This window comes from Cyanistes caeruleus, chromosome 4, assembly GCF_971803275.1.
Source record: "Cyanistes caeruleus chromosome 4, bCyaCae1.hap1.1, whole genome shotgun sequence".
Classification (NCBI taxonomy): domain Eukaryota; kingdom Metazoa; phylum Chordata; class Aves; order Passeriformes; family Paridae; genus Cyanistes; species Cyanistes caeruleus.
In genome coordinates, this window is record NC_141704.1 from 690,303 (window position 1) to 718,146 (window position 27,844).

General features: G+C 63.2%; 1 protein-coding gene across 6 annotated transcripts in view; it reads right to left on the minus strand.

The window, feature by feature from the left end:
- The window catches only part of SBF1 (SET binding factor 1), a 135,259-nt gene that overhangs the window by 39,019 nt on the left and 68,396 nt on the right, over positions 1 to 27,844 (minus strand). For all 6 annotated transcript variants that reach the window (XM_086886216.1, XM_086886218.1, XM_086886215.1 and 3 more), the window contains 15 exons: positions 27,650 to 27,755; positions 24,465 to 24,597; positions 22,049 to 22,157; positions 19,792 to 19,905; positions 18,180 to 18,257; positions 16,960 to 17,073; positions 14,208 to 14,336; positions 12,968 to 13,066; positions 11,029 to 11,233; positions 9,344 to 9,456; positions 6,355 to 6,504; positions 5,456 to 5,524; positions 3,999 to 4,157; positions 3,088 to 3,347; positions 591 to 763 (listed from right to left, as the gene is read on the minus strand). In XM_086886216.1, coding sequence (XP_086742342.1) covers positions 591 to 763; positions 3,088 to 3,347; positions 3,999 to 4,157; positions 5,456 to 5,524; positions 6,355 to 6,504; positions 9,344 to 9,456; positions 11,029 to 11,233; positions 12,968 to 13,066; positions 14,208 to 14,336; positions 16,960 to 17,073; positions 18,180 to 18,257; positions 19,792 to 19,905; positions 22,049 to 22,157; positions 24,465 to 24,597; positions 27,650 to 27,755 — 2,011 coding nt within the window. The remainder of the gene's footprint in view (positions 1 to 590; positions 764 to 3,087; positions 3,348 to 3,998; positions 4,158 to 5,455; positions 5,525 to 6,354; positions 6,505 to 9,343; positions 9,457 to 11,028; positions 11,234 to 12,967; positions 13,067 to 14,207; positions 14,337 to 16,959; positions 17,074 to 18,179; positions 18,258 to 19,791; positions 19,906 to 22,048; positions 22,158 to 24,464; positions 24,598 to 27,649; positions 27,756 to 27,844) is intronic.

The following is a 27,844-nucleotide window of genomic DNA, read 5'->3' on the forward strand; positions in this document are numbered from 1 at the left end:
TGCCCAAATCCCACCCAAACCCCACCTGTCCTGTCCCCAAACCCCAGCTGTCCTGTCCCAATCCCACCCAAATCCCACCTGTCCTGTCCTGCCCCCAAATCCCACCTGCCCCACCCAAACCCCACCTGCCCTGTCCCCAAACCCCACATGCCCCACCCAAACCCCACCCAAATCCCACCTGTCCTGACGCCAAACCCCACCTGTCCTGTCCTGCACCAATCCCACCTGTCCTGCACCAATCCCACCTGTCCTGTCCCCAAACTCCACCCAAACCCCACCTGTCCTGTCCCCAAACTCCACCCAAACCCCACCTGCCCCACCCAAACCCCACCCAAATCCCACCCGTCCCGCCCAAAATCTCACCTGTCCTGCCTGAATCTCACCTGCCCCACCCAAACCCCTCCAAAACCCCACCCAAACCCCACCTGCCTTGTCCCCAACCCCTCCCGTCCCCCCTGTCCCGCTGTCCCTGCTGTCCCCCCTGTCCCCTCTGTCCCGCTGTCCCCCCTGTCCCCGCTGTCTCCGCTGTCCCCCCTGTCCCGCTGTCCCCGCTGTCCCCCCGTCCCCGCAGCCCGTGTCCGTGTCCTCACCCGGGATCATGACGTGCAGCCCCTTGAGGTGCTCGTTGGTGACGCCGCTCTCGGTGCACACCTTGTCCACGAAGCGGTTGATGAACCTCACCACCGCGTTGGCCACGTCCGAGCTCTCGGCGTCCTCGAAGCCGCTCTCGGTGTCGTAGCTCTCGGCCACGCTGCCCGCGATGCTTCCCGAGGGAAACGGCAGCGGGTCAGCCCGGGACAGGCGGGCAGGGAACAGCCGGGCTGGGAACAGCCCCAGCAGGGACAGGCGGGCTGGGAACAGCCCCACCAGGAACAGCTGGGCTGGGAACAACCGGGCTGGGAACAGCCCCAGCAGGGACAGGCGGGCAGGGAACAGCCGGGCTGGGAACAGCCCCACCAGGAACAGCCCCACCAGGGACAGGCGGGCTGGGAACAACCGGGCAGGGAACAGCCCCAGCAGGGACAGCCCCAGCAGGGACAGGCAGGCTGGGAACAACCGGGCTGGGAACAGCCCCAGCAGGGACAGCCGGGCAGGGAACAGCTGGGCTGGGAACAGCCCCAGCAGGAACAGCCGGGCTGGGAACAGCCCCAGCAGGAACAGCCGGGCTGGGAACAGCCCCACCAGGAACAGCCCCACCAGGAACAGCCCCACCAGGAACAGCCGGGCTGGGAACAGCCCCACCAGGAACAGCCCCACCAGGAACAGCCCCACCAGGAACAGCCCCACCAGGGACAGCCCCACCAGGGACAGCCCCACCAGGGACAGCCCCACCAGGGACAGGCGGGCTGGGAACAGCCCCACCAGGAACAGGCGGGCAGGGAACAGCCCCAGCCAGGGACAGGCGGGCAGGGAACAACCGGGCTGGGAACAGCCCCACCAGGAACAGGCGGGCTGGGAACAGCCCCACCAGGAACAGCCCCACCAGGAACAGCCCCACCAGGAACAGGCGGGCAGGGAACAGCCCCAGCCAGGGACAGGCGGGCAGGGAACAGCTGGACTGGGAACAACCCCACCAGGGATAGCCGGGCTGGGAACAGCAGGCTGGGAACAGCTGGGCATGGAACAACCCGAGCAGGAACAGCTCAGCCAGGAACAGCCGGGCCAGGGCACTCCCAGCACAGACCCAGGAGAGCTCCCACTCCTGATAAAAACCCTGGAGAGCTCCTGCCCCTGATCCGATCCCAGGAGAGCTCCCACTCCTGATCCGATCCCAGGAGAGCTCCCACTCCTGATCCGATCCCAGGAGAGCTCCTGATCCGATCCCAGGAGAGCTCCTGATCCGATCCCAGGAGAGCTCCTGCTCCTGATCCGATCCCAGGAGAGCTCCCACTCCTGATCCGATCCCAGGAGAGCTCCTGCCCCTGATCCGATCCCAGGAGAGCTCCTGCCCCTGATCCGATCCCAGGAGAGCTCCTGATCCAATCCCAGAAGAGTTCCCACTCCTGATCCAATCCCAGGAGAGCTCCCGCTCCTGATCAGATCCCAGGAGAGCTCCCGCTCCTGATCTGATCCCAGGAGAGCTCCTGATCCGATCCCAGGAGAGCTCCTGCCCCTGATCAGATCCCAGGAGAGCTCCTGCCCCTGATCCGATCCCAGGAGAGCTCCAACTCCTGATCCGATCCCAGGAGAGCTCCTGACCCTGATCTGATCCCAGGAGAGCTCCTGACCCTGATCAGATCCCAGGAGAGCTCCCACTCCTGATCCGATCCCAGGAGAGCTCCTGACCCTGATCTGATCCCAGGAGAGCTCCTGACCCTGATCTGATCCCAGGAGAGCTCCTGATCCGATCCCAGGAGAGCTCCTGATCCGATCCCAGGAGAGCTCCTGCCCCTGATCCGATCCCAGGAGAGCTCCTGCCCCTGATCAGATCCCAGGAGAGCTCCTGCCCCTGATCAGATCCCAGGAGAGCTCCTGATCCGATCCCAGGAGAGCTCCTGCCCCTGATCCGATCCCAGGAGAGCTCCTGCCCCTGATCCGATCCCAGGAGAGCTCCTGCCCCTGATCAGATCCCAGGAGAGCTCCTGATCAGATCCCAGGAGAGCTCCTGATCCGATCCCAGGAGAGCTCCTGATCCGATCCCAGAAGAGTTCCCACTCCTGATCCAATCCCAGGAGAGCTCCTGATCCGATCCCAGGAGAGCTCCCACTCCTGATCCGATCCCAGGAGAGCTCCTGCCCCTGATCAGATCCCAGGAGAGCTCCTGCCCCTGATCCGATCCCAGGAGAGCTCCTGATCAGATCCCAGGAGAGCTCCTGATCCGATCCCAGGAGAGCTCCTGATCCGATCCCAGAAGAGTTCCCACTCCTGATCCAATCCCAGGAGAGCTCCCGCTCCTGCCAGGGGTCCCAGCCTGCTCCCACTCCCAGCACAGCCCCAGGAGAGCCCCCACTCCCAGAACCCCCCTGGGCACCTCAATCCCAGCACAATCCCACAATCCCAGCGGGGCTGGGGCCGCAAAGAACCCTCGGATCCCCCCACAGCGAGCAGGGCCATCCCCCCGCTGTCCCCGGCTGTCCCCTGGGGCACCTGTTGGTGACGAAGCTGTTGCTGACGCTCTCCACGTCGCCCAGGCCGGAGCTGCGGAGCAGGCGGTTCTTGCTGGTGTCCAGGGGCAGCAGCAGGTAGCTCATCCTGTTGGCGTAGTGGATGGCCTGGCTGAACACCGTGCTCTCCTCCTTCTGGATCAGCTCCTGCTGCTTCTCCCGGCTCATGGTGGGCCACAGCCGCAGCTGCTCCGACGCGATCTCCAGAGCGGATTTGGCCTCCTGAGGCTCCTCCGGGCTCTCCTGGGGACGGGGAGGAGATGGGGGGTGTCTGCAGGGATCCCACTGGGATCTCCCAGAACTGGGGGGTAGCTGGAATGGAATTCCCAGAGCAGCTGGGGCTGGCCCTGGATCCCGGGAATGGCCAAGGAAAGCTTGGAGCAGCCTGGGATGGTGGGATTGGAATGGGGTGGGATTGAAGGTCCCTGGATCCCATCCCAAACCATTCTGGCATTTGGGAGGCTCTGAATCCATCCCGAGGGATTTTTCTGGAAGTTGGGGCTGGGAAAGGGAAGGGAGACCCTTCCTGCAGTGCCGAGATTCCCAGGGAAACCCCTGGATCCCAAAATTCCTTCCTGGAGCGGAGCCGGGGCAGGGCTGGAGAGAGGGAATGGAGGGAATTCCCTGGGCAAGGGGAGATGGGGCTGGGATGTTGGGAATTGGGAATTGGGAATTGCTGGCTGGGCTGGAATTGCCAGAGCAGCTGGGGCTGCCCCTGCATCCCTGGCAGTGGCCAAGGCCAGGCTGGAGCCTGGGGCTGGGAGCAGCCTGGGCCAGTGGGAGGTGTCCCTGCCATGGCAGGGGGGCACTGGGGGGGCTCGGGGGTCTATCCCAAACCATCCTGGGATTCTGTAACTCCATGGGGAGCCCCAGCTCTCCTGGGTCCCCTCTCACCTGCTCCGTGTGGTTCTCCTCGGCGCTGTCCAGGTACAGGGCCCGGATGTGGTTCTGGACGTCGCAGTAGAACATGGCCTCCCAGAACTGGATGTTGGTCCACACCACGTGCTCCTGCACGCAGCTGTAGGCGAACTGGGTGATGCCAGGGCTCAGTTTCTGTGCAGGGAGGTGGAAAAGTCCATCTGAACATCTGAACACGGCCTCTGCGCCCAGCTCTCCGCTCGGCTATCCCTGCTCCTCCAGCCAGCCACCGGGAATGGCCTGGACAGGCAGGGCTCAGCACCGCAGCTCCTGCAGCATTCCCTGAAAATCCTCCTGCTCAGAGCCCACCCAGAGCCCCGAGGCTCCCCCCAGCCCATGGGATCCATCCAGAGCCACCCCCAGCCCATGGGATCCATCCAGACCCATCCCCAGCCCATGGGATCCATTCCAGACCCACCCCCAGCCCATGGGATCCATCCAGAGCCACCTCCAGCCCATGGGATCCATCCCAGACCCACCCCCAGCCCATGGGATCCATCCAGAGCCACCCCCACCCCACAGCTGCTCCCTGGCAGCCTCGCCCAGCCTGGGCTGGAGGCTCCGGGCAGGATCCGCAGCTCCTGAGGGGACCCTTCCTGCAGGCTCTGCCCCCCGGGGGACACTGAGGGCTCTCTGTGGGGCAGAGCCCGTGGGGCAGAACCCTGTGGGGCAGAACCCTGTGGGGCAGAACCTGTGGGGCAGGAGCCGTGGGGCAGAACCCGTGGGGCAGAGCCCAAGGGGCAGGAGCCGTGGGGCAGAACCCGTGGGGCAGAACCCGTGGGGCAGAGCCCGTGGGGCAGGACCCGTGGGGCAGGACCCGTGGGGCAGAGTCTGTGGGGCAGGAGCCGTGGGGCAGAGTCTGTGGGGCAGGACCCGTGGGGCAGAGCCCGCAGGGCAGGAGCCGTGGGGCAGAGTCTGTGGGGCAGGACCCGTGGGGCAGAACCCGTGGGGCAGGAGCCGTGGGGCAGGAGCCGTGGGGCAGGAGCCGTGGGGCAGAGCCCGTGGGGCAGAGCCCGTGGGGCAGGAGCCGTGGGTCAGGAGCCGTGGGGCAGGAGCCGTGGGGCAGGAGCCGTGGGGCAGGAGCCGTGGGGCAGAGTCTGTGGGGCAGAGCCCGTGGGGCAGGAGCCGTGGGGCAGGAGCCGTGGGGCAGAGCCCGTGGGGCAGGAGCCGTGGGGCAGAGCCTGCGGGGCAGGAGCCGTGGGGCAGGACCCGTGGGGCAGAGTCCGTGGGGCAGAGTCCGTGGGGCAGAACCCGTGGGGCAGGACCTGTGGGGCAGAGTCTGTGGGGCAGGAGCCGTGGGGCAGAGCCCGTGGGGCAGGAGCCGTGGGGCAGGAGGCGTGGGGCAGGAGCCATGGGGCAGGAGCCGTGGGGCAGGACCTGTGGGGCAGGAGCCGTGGGGCAGAGTCTGTGGGGCAGGAGCAGGGCTGACTCACCCTGCAGAAGGCGGTGACCAGCGGCAGCAGCGCGGCGGCGATGCCGTGCTCGTCTGTGGCCGTGCAGTCCTGCGGGGGCAGGAGCGGTGAGCGGGTGACACCGGGGGATGACACCGGTGAGTGGGTGACACCAATGGTGACACCGGTGAGCGGGGTGACACCAATGGTGACACCAGTGAATGGGGTGACACCGATGGTGACACCGGTGAGCGGGTGACACCGGGGGTGACACCAGTGAGTGGGTGACACTGGTGAATGGGTGACACTGGTGAGCGGGTGACACCAGTGGTGACACCGGCGTGCAGGGTGACACCGATGGTGACACCAGTGAGCGGGGTGACACCAGTGAGCGGGTGACACTGGTGACTGGGTGACACTGGTGAGCGGGTGACATAGATGGTGACACCAGTGAGCGGGTGACACCGATGGTGACACCGGTGAGCGGGAGACAACGGTGAGCGGGTGACACCGATGGTGACACTGGTGAGCGGGTGACAGCGGTGAGCGGGTGACAGCGATGGTGACACCGGTGAGTGGGTGACAGCAGTGAGCGGGTGACAGCGATGGTGACACCGGTGACTGGGTGATACCGGTGAGCGGGGTGACAGCGATGGTGACACCGGTGAGCGGGTGACACCGATGGTGACACCGGTGACTGGGTGATACCGGTGAGCGGGGTGACAGCGATGGTGACACCGGTGAGCGGGTGACACCGGTGAGCGGGTGACACCGATGGTGACACCGGTGAGCGGGTGACAGCGGTGAGCGGGTGACACCGATGGTGACACCGGTGAGCGGGTGACACCAATGGTGACACCGGTGAGCGGGTGACAGCGATGGTGACACCGGCAGTGACACCGAGCCCCAGGGGACAGCAGGAACCCCCGGCCCTGCCCTACCTGCAGGCAGCAGTTCATCATGCGGATGACGAAGTCGAACTGTTGGTGGTCCAGCACGGCGCGGTTCTGCTGCACGTGCAGGTGCAGCTCCTGCGTCAGGCACTGCCGCGCCGCCCGGCCCTTCATGGCGCGCAGCACAGCTGGAAACAGCTGGGCAAACAGAAATGGGAATTACGGGCTGCTCTCTGCACTCTAAACCTGCTCTTCCTCATTCTGCTGCACTTCTCGCTCCTGGATTCCTCAGCTCCTCTGAGCTGGGCTCCTCTGGAGTTTGGTTCGGTTTGTCTCAGTTCTCTGGGTCAGAACTCGTTAGGATCCCATTAATTAGGATCTCGTTAATTAGGATCTCGTTAATTAGGGTGTAATCACAAAACTGCTCCTCACTCCTGGATTTCCCAGCTCTTCTGAGCTGAGCTCCTCTGGGACACTCCCTCATCAGTTGGGTTTATCTCAGTTCTCTGGGTCAGAACTCGTTAGGATCTCGTTAATTAGGATCTCGTTAATTAGGATGTTATCACAAAACTGCTCCTTGCTCCTGGATTTCCCAGCTCCTCTGAGCTGAGCTCCTCTGGAGTTTGGTTCGGTTTATCTCAGTTCTCTGGGTCAGAACTCGTTAGGATCTCGTTAATTAGGATCTCGTTAATTAGGATCTCGTTAATTAGGATCTTGTTAATTAGGATGTGATCACAAAACTGCTCCTCGCTCCTGGATTCCTCAGCTCCTCTGAGCTGAGCTCCTCTGAAGTTTGGTTTGGTTTATCTCAGTTCTCTGGGTCAGAACTCGTTAGGATCTCGTTAATTAGGATCTCGTTAATTAGGATGTGATCACAAAACTGCTCCTCACTCCTGGATTTCCCAGCTCCTCTGAGCTGAGCTCCTCTGGGACACTCCCTCATGAGTTGGGTTTATCTCAGTTCTCCGGGTCAGAACTCGTTAGGATCTCGTTAATTAGGATCTTGTTAATTAGGATATTATCACAAAACTGCTCCTCGCTCCTGGATTCCTCAGCTCCTCTGAGCTGAGCTCCTCTGGAGTTGGGTTCGGTTTATCTCAGTTCTCTGGGTCAGAACTCATTAGGATCTCGTTAATTAGGATCTCGTTAATTAGGATCTTGTTAATTAGGATGTGATCACAAAACTGCTCCTCGCTCCTGGATTCCTCAGCTCCTCTGGGCTGAGCTTCTCTGAAGTTTGGTTTGGTTTATCTCAGTTCTCTGGATCAGAACTCGTTAGGATCTCGTTAATTAGGATCTCGTTAATTAGGGTGTAATCACAAAACTGCTCCTCGCTCCTGGATTTCCCAGATCTCTGAGCTGGGCTCCTCTGGGACACTCCCTCATGAGTTGGGTTTATCTCAGTTCTCCGGGTCAGAACTCGTTAGGATCTCGTTAATTAGGATCTTGTTAATTAGGATATTATCACAAAACTGCTCTTCGCTCCTGGATTCCTCAGCTCCTCTGCGCTGGGCTCCTCTGGAGTTTGGTTCGGTTTGTCTCAGTTCTCTGGGTCAGAACTCGTTAGGATCTCGTTAATTAGGATCCTGTTAATTAGGATCTCGTTAATTAGGATGTGATCACAAAACTGCTCCTCGCTCCTGGATTTCCCAGATCTCTGAGCTGAGCTCCTCTGGAGTTTGGTTCCATTTATCTCAGTTCTCTGGGTCAGAACTCGTTAGGATCTCGTTAATTAGGATCTCGTTAATTAGGATATTATCACAAAACTGCTCCTCGCTCCTGGATTTCCCAGCTCCTCTGAGCTGGGCTCCTCTGGGACACTCCCTCATGAGTTGGGTTTATCTCAGTTCTCTGGGTCAGAACTCGTTAGGATCCCATTAATTAGGATCTCGTTAATTAGGATCTCGTTAATTAGGATCTCGTTAATTAGGATGTGATCACAAAACTGCTCCTCGCTCCTGGATTTCCCAGCTCCTCTGCGCTGAGCTCCTCTGGGACACTCCCTCATGAGTTGGGTTTATCTCAGTTCTCCGGGTCAGAACTCGTTAGGATCTCGTTAATTAGGATCTCGTTAATTAGGATGTTATCACAAAACTGCTCCTCGCTCCTGGATTCCTCAGCTCCTCTGAGCTGAGCTCCTCTGGAGTTTGGTTCGGTTTGTCTCAGTTCTTCGGGTCAGAACTCATTAGGATCTCGTTAATTAGGATCTCGTTAATTAGGATGTTATCACAAAACTGCTCCTTGCTCCTGGATTTCCCAGCTCCTCTGAGCTGAGCTCCTCTGGAGTTTGGTTCGGTTTATCTCAGTTCTCTGGGTCAGAACTCGTTAGGATCTCGTTAATTAGGATCTCGTTAATTAGGATGTGATCACAAAACTGCTCCTCGCTCCTGGATTTCCCAGATCTCTGAGCTGAGCTCCTTTGGGACACTCCCTCATGAGTTGGGTTTATCTCAGTTCTCTGGGTCAGAACTCGTTAGGATCTCGTTAATTAGGATCTCGTTAATTAGGATATTATCACAAAACTGCTCCTCGCTCCTGGATTTCCCAGATCTCTGAGCTGAGCTCCTTTGGGACACTCCCTCATGAGTTGGGTTTATCTCAGTTCTCCGGGTCAGAACTCGTTAGGATCTCGTTAATTAGGATCTTGTTAATTAGGATATTATCACAAAACTGCTCCTCGCTCCTGGATTCCTCAGCTCCTCTGGGCTGAGCTTCTCTGAAGTTTGGTTTGGTTTATCTCAGTTCTCTGGGTCAGAACTCGTTAGGATCTCGTTAATTAGGATCTCGTTAATTAGGATATTATCACAAAACTGCTCCTCGCTCCTGGATTTCCCAGCTCCTCTGAGCTGAGTTCCTCTGGGACACTCCCTCATCAGTTGGGTTTATCTCAGTTCTCTGGGTCAGAACTCGTTAGGATCTCGTTAATTAGGATCTCGTTAATTAGGATGTGATCACAAAACTGCTCCTCACTCCTGGATTTCCCAGCTCCTCTGCGCTGGGCTCCTCTGGGACACTCCCCAAGGCCAGCCCCCCTCACCTTTTTGGCCTCCAGCATCTTGTTCTCGAAGACGTAGGAGATGCAGTTCCTGACCACCTCCAGGCGCCGGGCGCTGTTGGCCAGGGCGTTCCCGTTGCGCTCCAGGATGGCAGCTGGGAACAGATCCCGCTCAGCCCAGCCTGCTGGGGCCTGAGGCCCTCGTGGGGATTGGGGTGTCCCCCCTCTCAGGGTGACCAGGGGGCTCCAGGGGTGCTGGGACCAGCCCCCCTCATGGGGACACACTGTCCCCCCTCTCTGAGTGACCAGGGGTCTCCAGGGGTGCTGGGGCCTGAGGCCCTCGTGGGGATTGGGGTGTCCCCCCTCTCAGGGTGACCAGGGGGCTCCAGGGGTGCTGGGGCCTGAGGCCCTCGTGGGGATTGGGGTGTCCCCCCTCTCAGGGTGACCAGGGGGCTCCAGGGGTGCTGGGGCCTGAGGCCCTCGTGGGGATTGGGGTGTCCCCCCTCTCAGGGTGACCAGGGGGCTCCAGGGGTGCTGGGACCAGCCCCCCTCGTGGGGATTGGGGTGTCCCCCCTCTCTGAGTGACCAGGGGTCTCCAGGGGTGCTGGGACCAGCCCCCCTCGTGGGGATTGGGGTGTCCCCCCTCTCTGAGTGACCAGGGGGCTCCAGGGGTGCTGGGACCAGCCCCCCTCGTGGGGATTGGGGTGTCCCCCCTCTCTGAGTGACCAGGGGTCTCCAGGGGTGCTGGGACCAGCCCCCCTCATGGGGACACACTGTCCCCCCTCTCTGAGTGACCAGGGGGCTCCAGGGGTGCTGGGACCAGCCCCCCTCATGGGGATTGGGGTGTCCCCCCTCTCAGGGTGACCAGGGGGCTCCAGGGGTGCTGGGACCCCAAGGGGGTCGGAGCTGCTCTCTCCCTGTGTTTTGCTCCTGTGGTGTGACCATGGGGTCTCCCCACGTACCCATGGGGGGTCCCAAGGGTACCACTCCCTCCCACAGCCCCCCAAAGCAGGGTCTCCCCATGTCCCACGTACCCATGGGGCTCCATGGCCTCCCACAGCCCCCCAGGACAGGATCCCCTTGTGCCCCACACCCCCAGACCCCCCCATACCGATGAGGGGTCCTGAGGTCCCCACACCCCCCAAACCCTCCTGTACCGATGGGGGGGTCCCACGGTCACCAGACCTCCCCAGACCCCACACCCCAATGGGGTCCCAATGTCCCCAGACCCCCCCAGACCCCACACCCCAATGGGGTCCCAATGTCCCCAGACCCCACACCCCAATGGGGGGTCCTGATGTCCCCACACCCCCCAAGACCCCACACCCCAATGGGGTCCCGAGGTCCCCACACACCCAGACCCCACACACCAATGGGGTCCCGAGGTCCCCACATCCCCAGACCCCACACCCCAATGGGGTCCCGAGGTCCCCACACCCCCCAAGACCCCACACCCCAATGGGGGGTCCCGAGGTCCCCACATCCCCCAGACCCCACACACCAATAGGGGGTCCCAGGGTCCCCACAACCCCAGACCCCACACCCCAATGGGGTCCCGAGGTCCCCACACCCCAATAGGGTCCCGAGGTCCCCACACCCCCCAAGACCCCACACCCCAATGGGGTCCCAATGTCCGCACACCCCCAGACCCCATACCCCAATGGGGTCCCGAGGTCCCCACACCCCAATGGGGTCCCGAGGTCCCCACACCCCCAGACCCCACACACCGATGGGGGGTCCCGAGGGCACCATGCACTTCTTCTCGGCCCTGACGGCGGGCGGGGCGCTCTGCAGCTTGGCCGTGGCCTGGTCGATGATCCACTGCACCGTGCCCTCGTCCAGGCGGGGAAACGGCCGCGGCTGCAGCCGCAGGTGACACCCCTCGGACGGCCTCTGCACCTTGTGCATCGTCACTGCGGGGTACGGGTTCTCCTGGGGGGCACGGACAGCTCAGCCTCGGGATCGGGGTCTGAGCCGGGAGCTGGGGTTTGAGCTGGGAGCTGGGGTTTGAGCTGGGAACTGGGGTCTGATCCTGGAGCTGGGGTTTGAGCTGGGAACTGGGGTCTGATCCTGGAGCTGGGGTTTGAGCTGGGAGCTGGGATCTGATCCTGGAACTGGGGTCTGAGCTGGGAACTGGGAACTGGGATCTGAGCTGGGAACTGGGATCTGAGCTGGGAGCTGGGATCTGCTCCTGGAACTGGGATCTGATCCTGGAGCTGGGGTCTGATCCTGGAACTGGGGTCTGATCCTGGAACTGGGATCTGATCCTGGAGCTGGGGTTTGAGCCAGGAGCTGGGGTCTGAGCTGGGAGCTGGGATCTGATCCTGGAACTGGGGTTTGAGCTGGGAGCTGGGATCTGATCCTGGAACTGGGATCTGATCCTGGAGCTGGGATCTGATCCTGGAGCTGGGATCTGATCCTGGAACTGGGGTTTGAGCTGGGAACTGGGGTTTGAGCTGGGAACTGGGATCTGATCCTGGAACTGGGATCTGCTCCTGGAACTGGGGTTTGAGCTGGGAGCTGGGATCTGATCCTGGAACTGGGATCTCATCCTGGAACTGGGGTTTGAGCTGGGAGCTGGGATCTGATCCTGGAACTGGGATCTCATCCTGGAACTGGGGTTTGAGCTGGGAGCTGGGGTCTGATCCTGGAACTGGGGTTTGAGCCAGGAGCTGGGGTCTGATCCTGGAACTGGGGTCTGATCCTGGAGCTGGGGTTTGAGCTGGGAGCTGGGATCTGCTCCTGGAACTGGGGTCTGAACTGAGAACTGGGATCTGATCCTGGAACTGGGATCTGAGCTGGGAACTGGGATCTGAGCTGGGAACTGGGATCTGATCCTGGAACTGGGGTCTGATCCTGGAACTGGGGTCTGAACTGAGAACTGGGATCTGCTGCTAGCCACGGGATATGATCCTGCAACTGGGATCTGAACTGAGAACTGGGATCTGCTTCTAGAACTGGGATCTGCTCCCAGCCCCAGGATCTCTCCCCAGAGCAGCAGGGACACAGCCGTGAGCCCAGGGCCACCAGGAGGTCTGTGCCAGCCAGCCCGGGCTCCCAGGGAGCTTTGGGTGCCACTGGAGACCTCAGGCTGGGCCAGGACAGGCTCAGGCTGGGCCAGGACAGGCTCAGGATGGGCCAGGACAGGCTCAGGCTGGGCCAGGACAGGCTCAGGATGGGCCAGGACAGGCTCAGGTGGGCCAGGACAGGCTCAGGCTGGGCCAGGACAGGCTCAGGCTGGGCCAGGACAGGCTCAGGGTGGGCCAGGACAGGCTCAGGGGGGGCAGCAGCAGGAATTTCCCCATGGAAAGGGGGTCAGGCCCTGGAAGTGCCCAGGGAGGTTTGCAGTGCCCATCCCTGGAGGTGCCCAGGGAATTCCTGGAGGTGGCACTCAGGGGACAAGGTGGGCATCGGGCACAGCTGGGGCTCCATGGGCTGGGAGGGCTTTTCCAGCCCCAGGGATTTTGGGATTCTGTGATCTTATAAAACCAGGGAATCCCAGGACCTCTGGGGACGTGAGGATGTCCCTGAGCACAGCAGGAGGGACAGCATCCATCCCCAGGCTGTCCCTGCAGAGTGACCTGACTGCACCCCAGCTCCCCCAGCCCCACACCCCAGCCCCACACCCCAGCCCATCCCCTCCCACCCCGGGGCTCCAGGACTCACGTTCTTGTAGAGTTTCTCTGCCAGCTCCTTGATGTGCCTCAGGATTTTCTGCTTGTTCCCCTCCTCCGCCTTCATGCGCTTCACCTCGTAGGCCACGAGCTGGGGACCAGAGGGGGACAGGGGAGCTGCAGGGCAGGGACACAGCAGGGACACGGCGGGGACACGGCGGGGACACGGCGGGGACACGGCAGGGACACGGCAGGGACACGGCAGGGACACGGCGGGGACACGGCACATCCCGCCCAGAGAGCCCCAAAGGAGCTGTCCCCAGGGGAGCTGTCCCCAGGAGGAGCTGTGGAGCTGTCCCCAGAGGAGCTGTCCCCTAGGGGAGCTGTCCCCAGATCCCCATGGGAGCTGTCCCCAGGGTCCCCAGAGGAGCTGTCCCCAGGATGAGCTGTCCCCAGGTCCCCAGAGGAGCTGTCCCCAGGTCCCCAGAGAAGCTGTCCCCAGTGGAGCTGTCCCCAGGTCCCCAGAGGAGCTGTCCCCATGGGAGCTGTCCCCAGGTCCCCAGGGAAGCTGTCCCCAGTGGAGCTGTCCCCAGGTCCCCATGGGAGCTGTCCCCAGTGGAGCTGTCCCCAGGGAAGCTGTCCCCAGGGAAGCTGTCCCCAGGTCCCCAGGGGAGCTGTCCCCAGGTCCCCAGGATGAGCTGTCCCCAGGTCCCCAGGGAAGCTGTCTCCAGGTCCCCAGTGGAGCTGTCCCCAGGATGAGCTGTCCCCAGGTCCCCAGGGCAGCTGTCCCCAGGATGAGCTGTCCCCAGGTCCCCAGGGGAGATGTCCCCAGGTCCCCATGGGAGCTGTCCCCAGGATGAGCTGTCCCCAGGTCCCCAGGGCAGCTGTCCCCAGGATGAGCTGTCCCCAGGGTCCCCAGGATGAGCTGTCCCCAGGTCCCCAGAGGAGCTGTCCCCAGGATGAGCTGTCCCCAGGTCCCCAGGGGAGCTGTCCCCAGGATGAGCTGTCCCCAGGTCCCCAGGGGAGCTGTCCCCAGGATGAGCTGTCCCCAGGTCCCCAGGGGAGCTGTCCCCAGGGTCCCCATGGGAGCTGTCCCCAGGTCCCCAGAGGAGCTGTCCCCAGGATGAGCTGTCCCCAGGTCCCCAGAGGAGCTGTCCCCATGGGAGCTGTCCCCAGGATGAGCTGTCCCCAGGTCCCCATGGGAGCTGTCCCCAGGTCCCCAGGATGAGCTGTCCCCAGGTCCCCAGGGCAGCTGTCCCCAGGTCCCCAGGGCAGCTGTCCCCAGGCCTCACCTCGTCGAAGAGGTCGATGGGGCGGTAGGGAGCCCCGCGCTCGGTGACAAAGCCAGCGAAGGCCATCCCCTCCAGAACCTTGGTGAGGAAATCGTCCTCTGTCAGCCCCCGCTGGCCCAGGAACGCTGCCTGCAACGGGAGAGGCACTGCCATCAGCAGGGGGTGACACCGAGACACGGGGGTGACACCGAGACATGGGGGGTGACACCGAGCTGTGGGGGGTGACACAGAGCTGTGGGGGTGACACCGAGACATGGGGGTGACACCGAGCTGTGAGGGTGACACCGAGCTGTGGGGGTGACACTGAGCTGTGAGGGTGACACCGAGCCACGGGGGTGACACCGAGCTGTGGGGGGTGACACCGAGCTGTGGGGGTGACACTGAGCTGTGGGAGTGACACCGAGCCACGGGGGTGACACTGAGCTGTGGGGGTGACACCGAGACGTGGGGGTGACACCGAGACGTGGGGGTGACACTGAGCTGTGGGGGTGACACTGAGCTGTGGGGGTGACACTGAGCTGTGGGGGGTGACACCGAGCCACAGGGGGTGACACTGAGCTGTGGGGGGTGACACCGAGCTGTGGGGGTGACACTGAGCTGTGGGGGTGACACTGAGCTGTGGGGGTGACACCGAGACACGGGGGTGACACTGAGCCACAGGGGGTGACACTGAGCTGTGGGGGGTGACACCGAGACGTGGGGGTGACACTGAGCTGTGGGGGGTGACACCGAGCCACGGGGGTGACACTGAGCTGTGGGGGTGACACCGAGACGTGGGGGTGACACCGAGCCACGGGGGGTGACACCGAGACGTGGGGGTGACACCGAGACGTGGGGGTGACACCGAGACATGGGGGTGACACTGAGCTGTGGGGGGTGACACTGAGCTGTGGGGGGTGACACCGAGCCACGGGGGGTGACACCGAGCTGTGGGGGTGACACCGAGACGTGGTGGTGACACCGAGACGTGGGGGTGACACCGAGCCACGGGGGTGACACCGAGACGTGGGGGTGACACCGAGCCACGGGGGTGACACCGAGACGTGGGGGGTGACACCGAGCTGTGGGGGTGACACCGAGACGTGGGGGTGACACCGAGACATGGGGGTGACACCGAGATGTGGGGGTGACACCGAGACATGGGGGTGACACTGAGCTGTGGGGGGTGACACCGAGCCACGGGGGGTGACACCGAGCTGTGGGGGGGTGACACCGAGCCACGGGGGTGACACTGAGCCGTGGGGGTGACACTGAGCTGTGGGGGTGACACCGAGACGTGGGGGTGACACTGAGACATGGGGGTGACACTGAGACATGGGGGGTGACACCTGGGTGCAGGGACAGGGCTGGCACAGGGACTTGAGCCTGTGGCTCATGGTGGCAGGACAAGGGACAGGGGACAAGGGACAGGGGACAAGGGACAAGGGACAAGGGACAAGGGAAAGGCTCTGGTGTCACCTTGGCATGCAGAGGCAGGACACAGGGACATGGGGACACAGGGACATGGGGATAGAGGGACATGGGGACACAGGGACATGGGGACACAGGGACATGGGGATAGAGCGACACAGGATACAGGGACAGAGGGACACAGGGACACAATGACAGTCACACAGTGACACAGTCACACAGTGACACAATGACACAGTGACACAGTGACACAGCACACAGTGACACAGTGACACAGTGACAGTGACACAATGACACAGTGACACAGTGACAGTGACACAGTGACACAGTGACACAGTGACACAGTGACAGTGACACAATGACACAGTGACAGTGACACAGCACACAATGACAGTGACACAGCACACAGTGACACAGCACACAGTGACACAGTGACACAGTGACACAATGACAGCACACAGTGACAGTGACACAGTGACACAGTGACACAATGACAGCACACAGTGACAGTGACACAGTGACACAGCACACAATGACACAGTGACACAGCACACAGCACACAGTGACAGTGACACAGTGACACAATGACACAGTGACACAATGACACAGTGACACAGCACACAGTGACACAGTGACACAGTGACAGTGACACAGTGACACAGCACACAGTGACACAGCACACAGTGACACAGCACACAGTGACACAGTGACAGTGACACAGTGACAGTGACACAGCACACAGTGACAGTGACACAATGACACAGTGACAGTGACACAGTGACACAGCACACAGTGACACAGCACACAGTGACACAGTGACAGTGACACAGCACACAGTGACACAGTGACAGACACAGCACACAGTGACACAGTGACACAGTGACACAGTGACACAGTGACACAGCACACAATGACACAGTGACACAGCACACAGTGACACAGTCACACAGCACTCAGTCACAGTGACAGTGACACAGTGACAGTGACACAGTGACACAGTGACACAGCACACAGTGACACAGTGACAGTGACACAGCACACAGTGACACAGTCACACAGTGACACAGTGACACAGTCACACAGTCACACAGCACACAGTGACAGTGACACAGTGACAGTGACACAGCACACAGTGACACAGTGACACAGCACACAATGACACAGTCACACAAGCACACAGTGACAGTGACACAGTGACAGTGACACAGTGACACAGTGACAGTGACACAGTGACAGTGGCACAGTGACAGTGACACAGCACACAGTGACACAGCACACAGTGACAGTGACAGTGACACAGTGACACAGTGACAGTGGCACCCCGGCCGTGCCGGGCTCTCACCTTGTGGAAGCGGATGACGGGCTCGGGGTGGATGCGGATGATGTGCAGGCACCAGCGGTAGCCCTGCAGCAGCTGAGCAAACAGGCGCAGGAACACGGCCCGGATCTCCTTGTCCTGGGGCAGGGGAGCACAGCCGGGGCTCGTGGGGCACGGGACGGGGACAGGGCAGCCCGTGGGGACAGGAACATCCCCGAGCACGGGATCAGCCCGGGGTGAGGGCAGGGAATGAGGCTGAGGGATGGGGACAGGAATGTCCCCGAGCACGGGATCAGCCCGGGGTGAGGGCAGGGAATGAGGCTGAGATTCCCTGTGGGGCACGGGACGGGGACAGGGCAGCCCGTGGGGACAGGAACGTCCCCGAGCATGGGATCAGCCTGGGGTGAGGGCAGGGAATGAGGCTGAGGGATGGGGACAGGAATGTCCCCGAGCACGGGATCAGCCCGTGGTGAGGGCCGGGAATGAGGCTGAGGGATGGGGACAGGAATGTCCCCGAGCACGGGATCAGCCCGGGGTGAGGGCAGGGAATGAGGCTGAGGGATGGGGACAGGAATGTCCCCGAGCACGGGATCAGCCCGTGGTGAGGGCCGGGAATGAGGCTGGGGTGGGGACAGGAATCTCCCGGGGCAGGAATGTCCCCAAGCACGGGATCAGCCCGGGGTGAGGGCCGGGAATGAAGCTGAGATTCCCTCTGGGGCACAGGACAGGGACAGGGCACCTTGTGGGGACAGGAATGTCCCCCCAGCACGGCACCAACCCGGGGTGAGGGCAGGGAATGAGGCTGAGGGATGGGGACAGGAATCTCCCCCCAGCATGGGATCAACCCTGGGATGAGGGGACAGGGACAGCTCTGTCCCCCAGCAGCTGCACGGGGAGGATGGGGAGCTCTACAGCTCTGGGAGCCCCAAACATTCCCTGGGAACAACCCCTCACCCAGGGACCCTCTCCCTCCCAGCCCTCACCCAGGGACCCTCTCCCTCCACCCCTCATCCAGGGACCCTCTCCCTCTCACCCCTCACCCAGACACCCCCTCCCTCCCAGCCCTCACCCAGGGACCCTCTCCCTCCCAGCCCTCACCCAGGGACCCTCTCCCTCCCAGCCCTCACCCAGGGACCCTCTCCCTCCCAGCCCCTCACCCAGGGACCCTCTCCCTCCCACCCCTCACCCAGGGACCCTCTCCCTCCCACCCCTCACCCAGGGACCCTCTCCCTCCCAGCCCTCACCTGCATCTTGAGGGAAGAGGCGGAAATGGTGGAAGGGGGGAAGGCGAGGTCGGCCACCTCCAGCTCCGGGTCCAGGACCTGCCCAAGGAGAACGCTCAGCTCATCCCATCCTGGATGGATGATGCTGGCAGCACCCCAGGGCATGGATGGGACCCCAAGGAAGGGGCAGCACCCCAGGGAATGGAGCAGCACCCCAAGGCATGGATGGGACCCCGAGACATGGGGCAGCACCCCAGGGCATGGATGGGACCCCAAGGAAGGGGCAGCACCCCAGGGAATGGAGCAGCACCCCAAGGCATGGATGGGACCCCGAGACATGGGGCAGCACCCCAGGGAATGGGGCAGCACACCAAGACATGGATGGGACCCCGAGACATGGGGCAGCACCCCGAGACATGGGGCAGCACCCCAAGGAATGGGGCAGCACCCCAAGGCATGGACAGCACCCCAAGGCATGGACAGCACCCCACGGCATTGACAGCACCCCAAGGCAGGACAGCACCCCAAGGCAGGACAGCACCCCAAGGCATGAACAGCACCCCAAGGCATGAACAGCACCCCAAGGCAGGGCAGCACCCCAAGGCATTGACAGCACCCCAAGGCATGGGGCAGCACCCCAAGGCAGGACAGCACCCCAAGGAAAGGGGCAGCACCCCAAGGCATGGACAGCACCCCAAGGCATGGGGCAGCACCCCAAGGCAGGACAGCACCCCAAGGAAAGGGGCAGCACCCCAAGGCATGGACAGCACCCCAAGGAATGGGGCAGCACCCCAAGGCATGGACAGCACCCCAAGGCATGGACAGCACCCCACGGCATTGACAGCACCCCAAGGCAGGACAGCACCCCAAGGCAGGACAGCACCCCAAGGCATGAACAGCACCCCAAGGCATGAACAGCACCCCAAGGCAGGGCAGCACCCCAAGGCATTGACAGCACCCCAAGGCATGGGGCAGCACCCCAAGGCAGGACAGCACCCCAAGGAAAGGGGCAGCACCCCAAGGCATGGACAGCACCCCAAGGAATGGGGCAGCACCCCAAGGCATGGACAGCACCCCAAGGCATGGACAGCACCCCAAGGAATGGACAGCACCCCAAGGAAGGGCAGCACCCCAAGGCAGGACAGCACCCCAAGGAATGGGGCAGCACCCCAAGGCAGGACAGCACCCCAAGGCATGGACAGCACCCCAAGGCATGGACAGCACCCCAAGGCAGGGCAGCACCCCAAGGAAGGGCAGCACCCCAAGGAATGGGGCAGCACCCCAAGGCATGGACAGCACCCCAAGGCAGGGCAGCACCCCAAGGCAGGGCAGCACCCCAAGGCATGAACAGCACCCCAAGGAATGGACAGCACCCCAAGGCATGAACAGCACCCCAAGGCATGGACAGCACCCCAAGGCATGGACAGCACCCCAAGGAATGGGGCAGCACCCCAAGGCACGACAGCACCCCAAGGCATTGACAGCACCCCAAGGCATGAACAGCACCCCAAGGCAGGGCAGCACCCCAAGGCAGGAATCCTGCCTGCAGAGCAGCTCCAGTGCCAGCTCCCCTCACGGCTGTGCCATTCCCAGGGAACGCCGCTGGATGTGGAAGGGGAATGGCGGCACTCACCATGGACAGCGCCTCCCGGGTCTGCTGCAGCAGCGGCTCCGGGAGCAGCGAGATGTGCACACACTCGGGGACATTGACAGTGCCACCGTCCAGGTCAGCGATCACCACGTCCAGCTGCCAGGGGGACAGCAGGGGGACACTGCTGATCCCAGTGTCACCTCCCCCAGGGGACACGGAGCTGTCCTATGGCTCAGGCTCCTCCCCGCCTCCCCTGAGCCCTCGGCAGTCCCTGGGTCCCATCCCGTCCCCAAATCCACTGGGATCCCTCATGAGGGGACAGGGGGACACCTGGCAGGAGAGGGACCCTGCCATTCCCATAGGACCATTCTCACAAAACCCATCCATTCCCAAAGGATCCAGCCATTCCCAAAGGATCCATCCATTCCCTCTGTTCCCATCCATTCCCAAAGGATCCATCCATTCCCAAAGGATCGATCCATTCCCTCTGTTCCCAGCCATTCCCAAAGGATCCATCCATTCCCTCTGCTCCCAGCCATTCCCTCTGCTCCCGTCCATTCCCTCTGCTCCCATCCATTCCCAAAGGATCCATCCATTCCCTCTGCTCCCATCCATTCCCAAAGGATCCATCCATTCCCTCTGTTCCCAGCCATTCCCAAAGGATCGATCCATTCCCTCTGTTCCCATCCATTCCCTCTGCTCCCAGCCATTCCCAAAGGATCGATCCATTCCCTCTGCTCCCATCCATTCCCAAAGGATCGATCCATTCCCTCTGCTCCCATCCATTCCCTCTGCTCCCAGCCATTCCCAAAGGATCCATCCATTCCCAAAGGATCCATCCATTCCCTCTGCTCCCATCCATTCCCAAAGGATCGATCCATTCCCTCTGCTCCCATCCATTCCCTCTGTTCCCATCCATTCCCAAAGGATCCAGCCATTCCCTCTGTTCCCATCCATTCCCAAAGGATCCATCCATTCCCAAAGGATCCATCCATTCCCAAAGGATCCAGCCATTCCCTCTGTTCCCATCCATTCCCAAAGGATCCAGCCATTCCCAAAGGATCGATCCATTCCCTCTGCTCCCATCCATTCCCTCTGCTCCCATCCATTCCCTCTGTTCCCAGCCATTCCCTCTGCTCCCATCCATTCCCAAAGGATCCAGCCATTCCCAAAGGATCCATCCATTCCCTCTGCTCCCAGCCATTCCCAAAGGATCCATCCATTCCCTCTGCTCCCAACCATTCCCAAAGGTTCGATCCATTCCCTCTGCTCCCATCCATTCCCTCTGCTCCCATCCATTCCCAAAGGATCCATCCATTCCCAAAGGATCCATCCATTCCCTCTGCTCCCATCCATTCCCAAAGGATCCATCCATTCCCAAAGGATCCAGCCATTCCCTCTGTTCCCATCCATTCCCTCTGCTCCCAGCCATTCCCAAAGGATCCATCCATTCCCTCTGCTCCCAACCATTCCCAAAGGTTCGATCCATTCCCTCTGTTCCCATCCATTCCCTCTGCTCCCAGCCATTCCCCTGGCTCCCATCCATTCCCAAAGGATCCATCCATTCCCTCTGTTCCCATCCATTCCCAAAGGGTTGATCCATTCCCTCTGCTCCCATCCATTCCCAAAGGATCCAGCCATTCCCAAAGGATCCATCCATTCCCTCTGCTCCCAGCCATTCCCAAAGGATCCATCCATTCCCAAAGGATCCAGCCATTCCCAAAGGATCGATCCATTCCCTCTGCTCCCATCCATTCCCTCTGCTCCCATCCATTCCCAAAGGATCCAGCCATTCCCTCTGTTCCCAGCCATTCCCAAAGGATCGATCCATTCCCTCTGTTCCCATCCATTCCCTCTGCTCCCATCCATTCCCAAAGGATCGATCCATTCCCTCTGCTCCCATCCATTCCCTCTGCTCCCATCCATTCCCAAAGGATCGATCCATTCCCTCTGCTCCCATCCATTCCCTCTGCTCCCATCCATTCCCTCTGTTCCCATCCATTCCCAAAGGATCCAGCCATTCCCAAAGGATCGATCCATTCCCTCTGCTCCCATCCATTCCCTCTGCTCCCATCCATTCCCTCTGCTCCCAGCTATTCCCCTGGCTCCTGTGGGACCCCAGGCAGAGCACACGGAGCCCGTGGCCCTGGGCACCCCCAGGATGGACAGAGCTGTCCCCAGAGCTGTCCCCAGGACAGGGCACATGGCACAGAGCTGTCCCCAGAGCTGTCCCCAGGACAGGGCACGTGGCACAGAGCTGTCCCCAGAGCTGTCCCCAGGACAGGGCACGTGGCCTCACCAGCTCCTGGGTCTCGGACTGGAAGATGGAGTGGACGCCGATGATGAAGGGGGTGGGGGTGCTCAGCACCTCCAGGAGCTGGGCGGGCAGGATGGGCACGTAGGTGAAACTGCAACCAGAAACAGCCCCAGAATCAGCCCCGAGCCCAGCCCCACTGCAGCCTGCCCCACTGCAGCCTGCCCCACTGCAGCCTGCCCCACTGCAGCCTGCCCCACATCCCAGCCTGCCCCACTGCAGCCTGCCCCACTGCAGCCTGCCCCACTGCAGCCTGCCCCACAGCATCCCAGCCTGCCCCACATCCCAGCCTGCCCCACATCCCAGCCTGCCCCACATCCCAGCCTGCCCCACTGCAGCCTGCCCCACTGCAGCCTGCCCCACTGCAGCCTGCCCCACATCCCAGCCTGCCCCACATCCCAGCCTGCCCCACTGCAGCCTGCCCCACTGCAGCCTGCCCCACTGCATCCCAGCCTGCCCCACTGCAGCCTGCCCCACATCCCAGCCTGCCCCACAGCATCCCAGCCTGCCCCACTGCAGCCTGCCCCACATCCCAGCCTGCCCCACATCCCAGCCTGCCCCACATCCCAGCCTGCCCCACTGCAGCCTGCCCCACTGCAGACTGCCCCACATCCCAGCCTGCCCCACTGCAGCCTGCCCCACTGCAGCCTGACCCACTGCAGCCTGACCCACATCCCAGCCTGCCCCACAGCATCCCAGCCTGCCCCACTGCAGCCTGCCCCACATCCCAGCCTGCCCCACTGCATCCCAGCCTGCCCCACAGCATCGCAGCCTGCCCCACAGCATCGCAGCCTGCCCCACATCCCAGCCTGCCCCACATCCATCCTGCCCCACATCCCAGCCTGCCCCACATCCCAGCCCCACAGCATCCCAGCCTGCCCCACTGCAGCCTGCCCCACTGCATCCCAGCCTGCCCCACTGCATCCCAGCCTGCCCCACAGCATCCCAGCCTGCCCCACATCCCAGCCTGCCCCACATCCATCCTGCCCCACATCCCAGCCCCACATCCATCCTGCCCCACATCCCAGCCTGCCCCACAGCATCCCAGCCTGCCCCACAGCATCCCAGCCTGCCCCACATCCCAGCCATCCCCACATCCCAGCCTGCCCCACATCCATCCTGCCCCACATCCCAGCCTGCCCCACATCCCAGCCCCACAGCATCCCAGCCCCGGAGCTGGGCCAGGGTACCCCGGGCACCCCCAGCCCCTCCAGGGCAGCTCGGCCACACAGAGATCCCAAAGGCTGAGAGGGACTGGGCCAGGGCTGCAGGGCCAGGAGCCAGGGAATGGCTCCCAGTGCCAGAGGACAGGGCTGGATGTTGGCAATTGGCAATTGGGAATTGCTGGCTGGGCTGGAATTGCCAGAGCAGCTGGGGCTGCCCCTGCATCCCTGGCAGTGGCCAAGGCCAGGCTGGAGCCTGGGGCTGGGAGCAGCCTGGGCCAGTGGGAGGTGTCCCTGCCATGGCAGGGGGGCACTGGGGGGGCTCGGGGGTCCCTTCTGTCCCAAACCATCCCGGGATTCCATGATAGGATCCCTGTCTGGCCTTGGGGTTACAATCAAAGTCTGGCCAAGGAAAAGGTTTCCAGCAGAGCCGTTAACTCCAAAAGAAGAATTTCAGGGAAAATCCTGCATGGAAAGGGGGTCAGGCCCTGGCAGGGGCTGCCCAGGGAGGTTTGCAATGCCCATCCCTGGAGGTGTCCAAGGAATTCCTGGACACCTCAGGGCTCTGGGCTGGGCACAAGGAGGGGATTGGGAACAGCTTGGACTGGGTGAGCCTGGAGGGCTTTTCCAAGCTCAGGGATTCCACGGTTGTGTGGAAAGGAAGGTTCCCCTGGGACAGCCTGGGGAGGCCAGGCCGGCCTGGAGAGCAGGAACCTCAGCCCATCCGTCACTGCACAGCTGCCAGGAGCCCCAGTGTGTTCCCAGTGTTCCCAATCCCTCTGGGACATTCCCAGCTCCCTGGGGACAGCAGGGTTCCAGCCACTCCACAGGAGTCTCCACGCTGGCTTGGCCACCACCGACACTGCTGGGACTGCTCGCTCCTGCTCACGGAGAGGACCCGCAGGGATCACGGCTCCATCTCCCGGCCCAGCCCGGCCATCCCTGGCAGCGGTGTCCGAACGCTCCTGGAGCGTTCCCATTCCCTGGGGAGCACCCTCTGGGGAAAAACCTTTCCTGCTCTCCATCCTATCCCTCCCCTGGCACAGCTCCATGGTTCCCTGGCTCCTGTCCCTGCTGCCCAGCAAGGAGAGAACATTTCCCAGCACAGCCCCACTTCCTTCTGCCTGGGAGATTCCCGGTTACTGCCCAGAGCCTGGGAGGCACCGAGGGCGGGCCAGGGGCACAGCTGGCACAGCTGGCACGGCTGGCACGGCTGGAGGCTCAGGGGACACCCTCACCTGTACTTGAGGGGGAACATGAGGGCCAGGAGGGCCCGGCAGGCGTCTGTCAGCCGCTGGTAGCTGCTGGACAGGAACAGGATCTTGTGCTCCGTCAGCGCCGCGCAGAACAGGAACAGCACGTTGGTGATGCCTGGGCAGGGCACAGCAGCGGGGTCAGGAGCCGGGGGGGACCCCTGACACCCCAACAGGGACCCCTGACACCCCCAGAGACCCCCAGAGACCCCCTGACACGCCCACAGGGACCCCCTGACACCCCCAGAGACCCCTGACACCCCCACAGGGACCCCCTGACACCCCCAGAGACCCCTGACACCCCCAGAGACCCCTGACACCCCCCCAGAGACCCCTGACACCCCCAGGGACCCCCTGACACCCCCAGGGAACCCCTGACACCCCCAGAGACCCCTGACACCCCCCAAGAGACCCCTGACACCCCCCCAGAGACCCCTGACATCCCCTGACACCCCCAGAGATCCCTGACACCCCCACAGGGACCCCCTGACACCCCCAGAGACCCCTGACACCCCCAGAGACCCCCAGAGACCCCTGACACCCCCCAGAGACCCCCAGGGACCCCCAACCCCCCAGAGACCCCTGGCACCCCCCAGAGACCCACAGAGACCTCCTGACACCCTCCCAGGGACCCCTCAGAGACCCCTGACACCCCCCAGAGACCCCTGACACCCCCCAAGAGATCCCTGACACCCCCCAGAGACCCCTGACATCCCCTGACACCCCCCAGGAACCCCTGACACCACCAGAGACCCCCAGAGACCCCCTGACACTCTCCCAGGGACCCCTCAGAGACCCCTGACATCCCCTGACACCCCCAGAGACCCCTGACACCCCCCAGAAACCCCTGACACCCCCCCAGAGACCCCCAGAAACCCCTGACATCCCCCAGAGACCCCCAGGGACCCCCAACACCCCCAGAGACCCCTGACACCCCCAGAGACCCCCAGAGACCCCTGACACCCCCCAGAGACCCCTGACACCCCCCAGGGACCCCCTGACAGCCCCAGAGACCCCTGACACCACCAGAGACCCCCAGAGACCCCCTGACACTCTCCCAGGGACCCCTCAGAGACCCCTGACATCCCCTGACATCCCCCAGAGACCCCTGACACCCCCAGAGACCCCCAGAGACCCCTGACACCCCCCAGAGACCCCTGACACCCCCCAGAGACCCCTGACATCCCCTGACACCCCCCAGGGACCCCCCCTGACACGGTGACCCTTCCTGGGGACACAGAGTGACCCCTCCCGGGGGGCACGAGGCCAGTGGCAGCCCCGGGCTGCTCCTCCAGACCCCAGCCCCAATTCCACCCCCCTGGAAAAGGGATGGCACAGCAGGGCTGGGGAGGCTCCTGTGGGAGGTGACCCCCGGGGACCCTGGGTGGCATGGGGACAGCGTGGGGACAGCGTGGGGACAATGGGGACAGTGTGGGGACAGCGTGGGGACAGCGTGGGGACAGCGTGGGGACAGCGTGGGGACACGGGGACAGCGTGGGGACACGGGGACAGCGTGGGGACAGCGTGGGGACAGCGTGGGGACAGCGTGGGGACAGCGTGGGGACACGGGGACAGCGTGGGGACACGGGGACAGTGTGGGGACAGCGTGGGGACAGCGTGGGGACAGCGTGGGGACAGCGTGGGGACACGGGGACAGCGTGGGGACACAGGGACAGTATGGGGACAGCGTGGGGACAGCGTGGGGACAGTATGGGGACAGTGTGGGGACACGGGGACAGCGTGGGGACACGGGGACAGTGTGGGGACAGCGTGGGGACAGCATGGGGACAGCGTGGGGACAGCGTGGGGACACGGGGACACAGGGACAGCGTGGGGACAGCGTGGGGACACAGGGACAGTATGGGGACAGCGTGGGGACAGCGTGGGGACAGCGTGGGGACAGCGTGGGGACAGCGTGGGGACACGGGGACAGTGTGGGGACAGCGTGGGGACAGCGTGGGGACAGCGTGGGGACAATGGGGACAGCGTGGGGACAGCGTGGGGACACGGGGACAGTGTGGGGACAGCATGGGGACAGCATGGGGACAGCATGGGGACAGCGTGGGGACAGCGTGGGGACAGCGTGGGGACAGCGTGGGGACACGGGGACAGCGTGGGGACAGCGTGGGGACAGCGTGGGGACACGGGGACAGTGTGGGGACACGGGGACAGCGTGGGGACAGCGTGGGGACAGCGTGAGGACAGCGTGGGGACAGCGTGAGGACAGCGTGGGGACATGGGGACAGCGTGGGGACAGCGTGGGGACAGCGTGGGGACAGTGTGGGGACAGCATGGGGACAGCGTGGGGACAGCGTGGGGACACGGGGACACGGGGACAGCGTGGGGACAGCGTGGGGACACGGGGACAGCGTGGGGACAGCGTGGGGACAGTGTGGGGACACGGGGACAGCGTGGGGACACAGGGACACGGGGACAGCGTGGGGACAGCGTGGGGACAGTGTGGGGACACGGGGACAGCATGGGGACAGCGTGGGGACAGCGTGGGGACAGCGTGGGGACACGGGGACACGGGGACAGCGTGGGGACAGCGTGGGGACACGGGGACAGTGTGGGGACAGTGTGGGGACAGCGTGGGGACAGTGTGGGGACAGCGTGGGGACACGGGGACAGTATGGGGACAGCGTGGGGACGTGGGGACACGGGGACAGTATGGGGACAGCGTGGGGACGTGGGGACAGCGTGGGGACAGCGTGGGGACAGCGTGGGGACACAGGGACAGTATGGGGACAGCGTGGGGACAGCGTGGGGACAGCGTGGGGACAGCGTGGGGACACGGGGACAGCATGGGGACAGCATGCGGACGCGGGGACAGCGTGGGGACAGCGTGGGGACAGCGTGGGGACAATGGGGACAGCGTGGGGACAGCGTGGGGACACGGGGACAGCATGGGGACAGCGTGGGGACAGCGTGGGGACACAGGGACAGTATGGGGACAGCGTGGGGACAGCGTGGGGACACGGGGACACGGGGACAGCATGGGGACAGCGTGGGGACAGCGTGGGGACAGCATGGGGACAGCATGGGGACAGCGTGGGGACACGGGGACAGCATGGGGACGCGGGGACAGCGTGGGGACAGCGTGGGGACAGCGTGGGGACAGCGTGGGGACAGCGTGGGGACAATGGGGACAGCGTGGGGACACGTCTCACCGAGCTGGCGGAAGAGCAGGGCCACGCTGCAGCTGCTGACGGGCAGAGAGTCATTGATGGGGGTCTGGATCACCTGCCTGTCCCCTGCTCCCAGAGAGATCGTCCTCTGCAAGGGAACACACACCCCTGTCACCAGAGCCACCGCGACAGCACAGGGACGGGACAGGGACAGCACAGGGACAGGACAGGGACAGG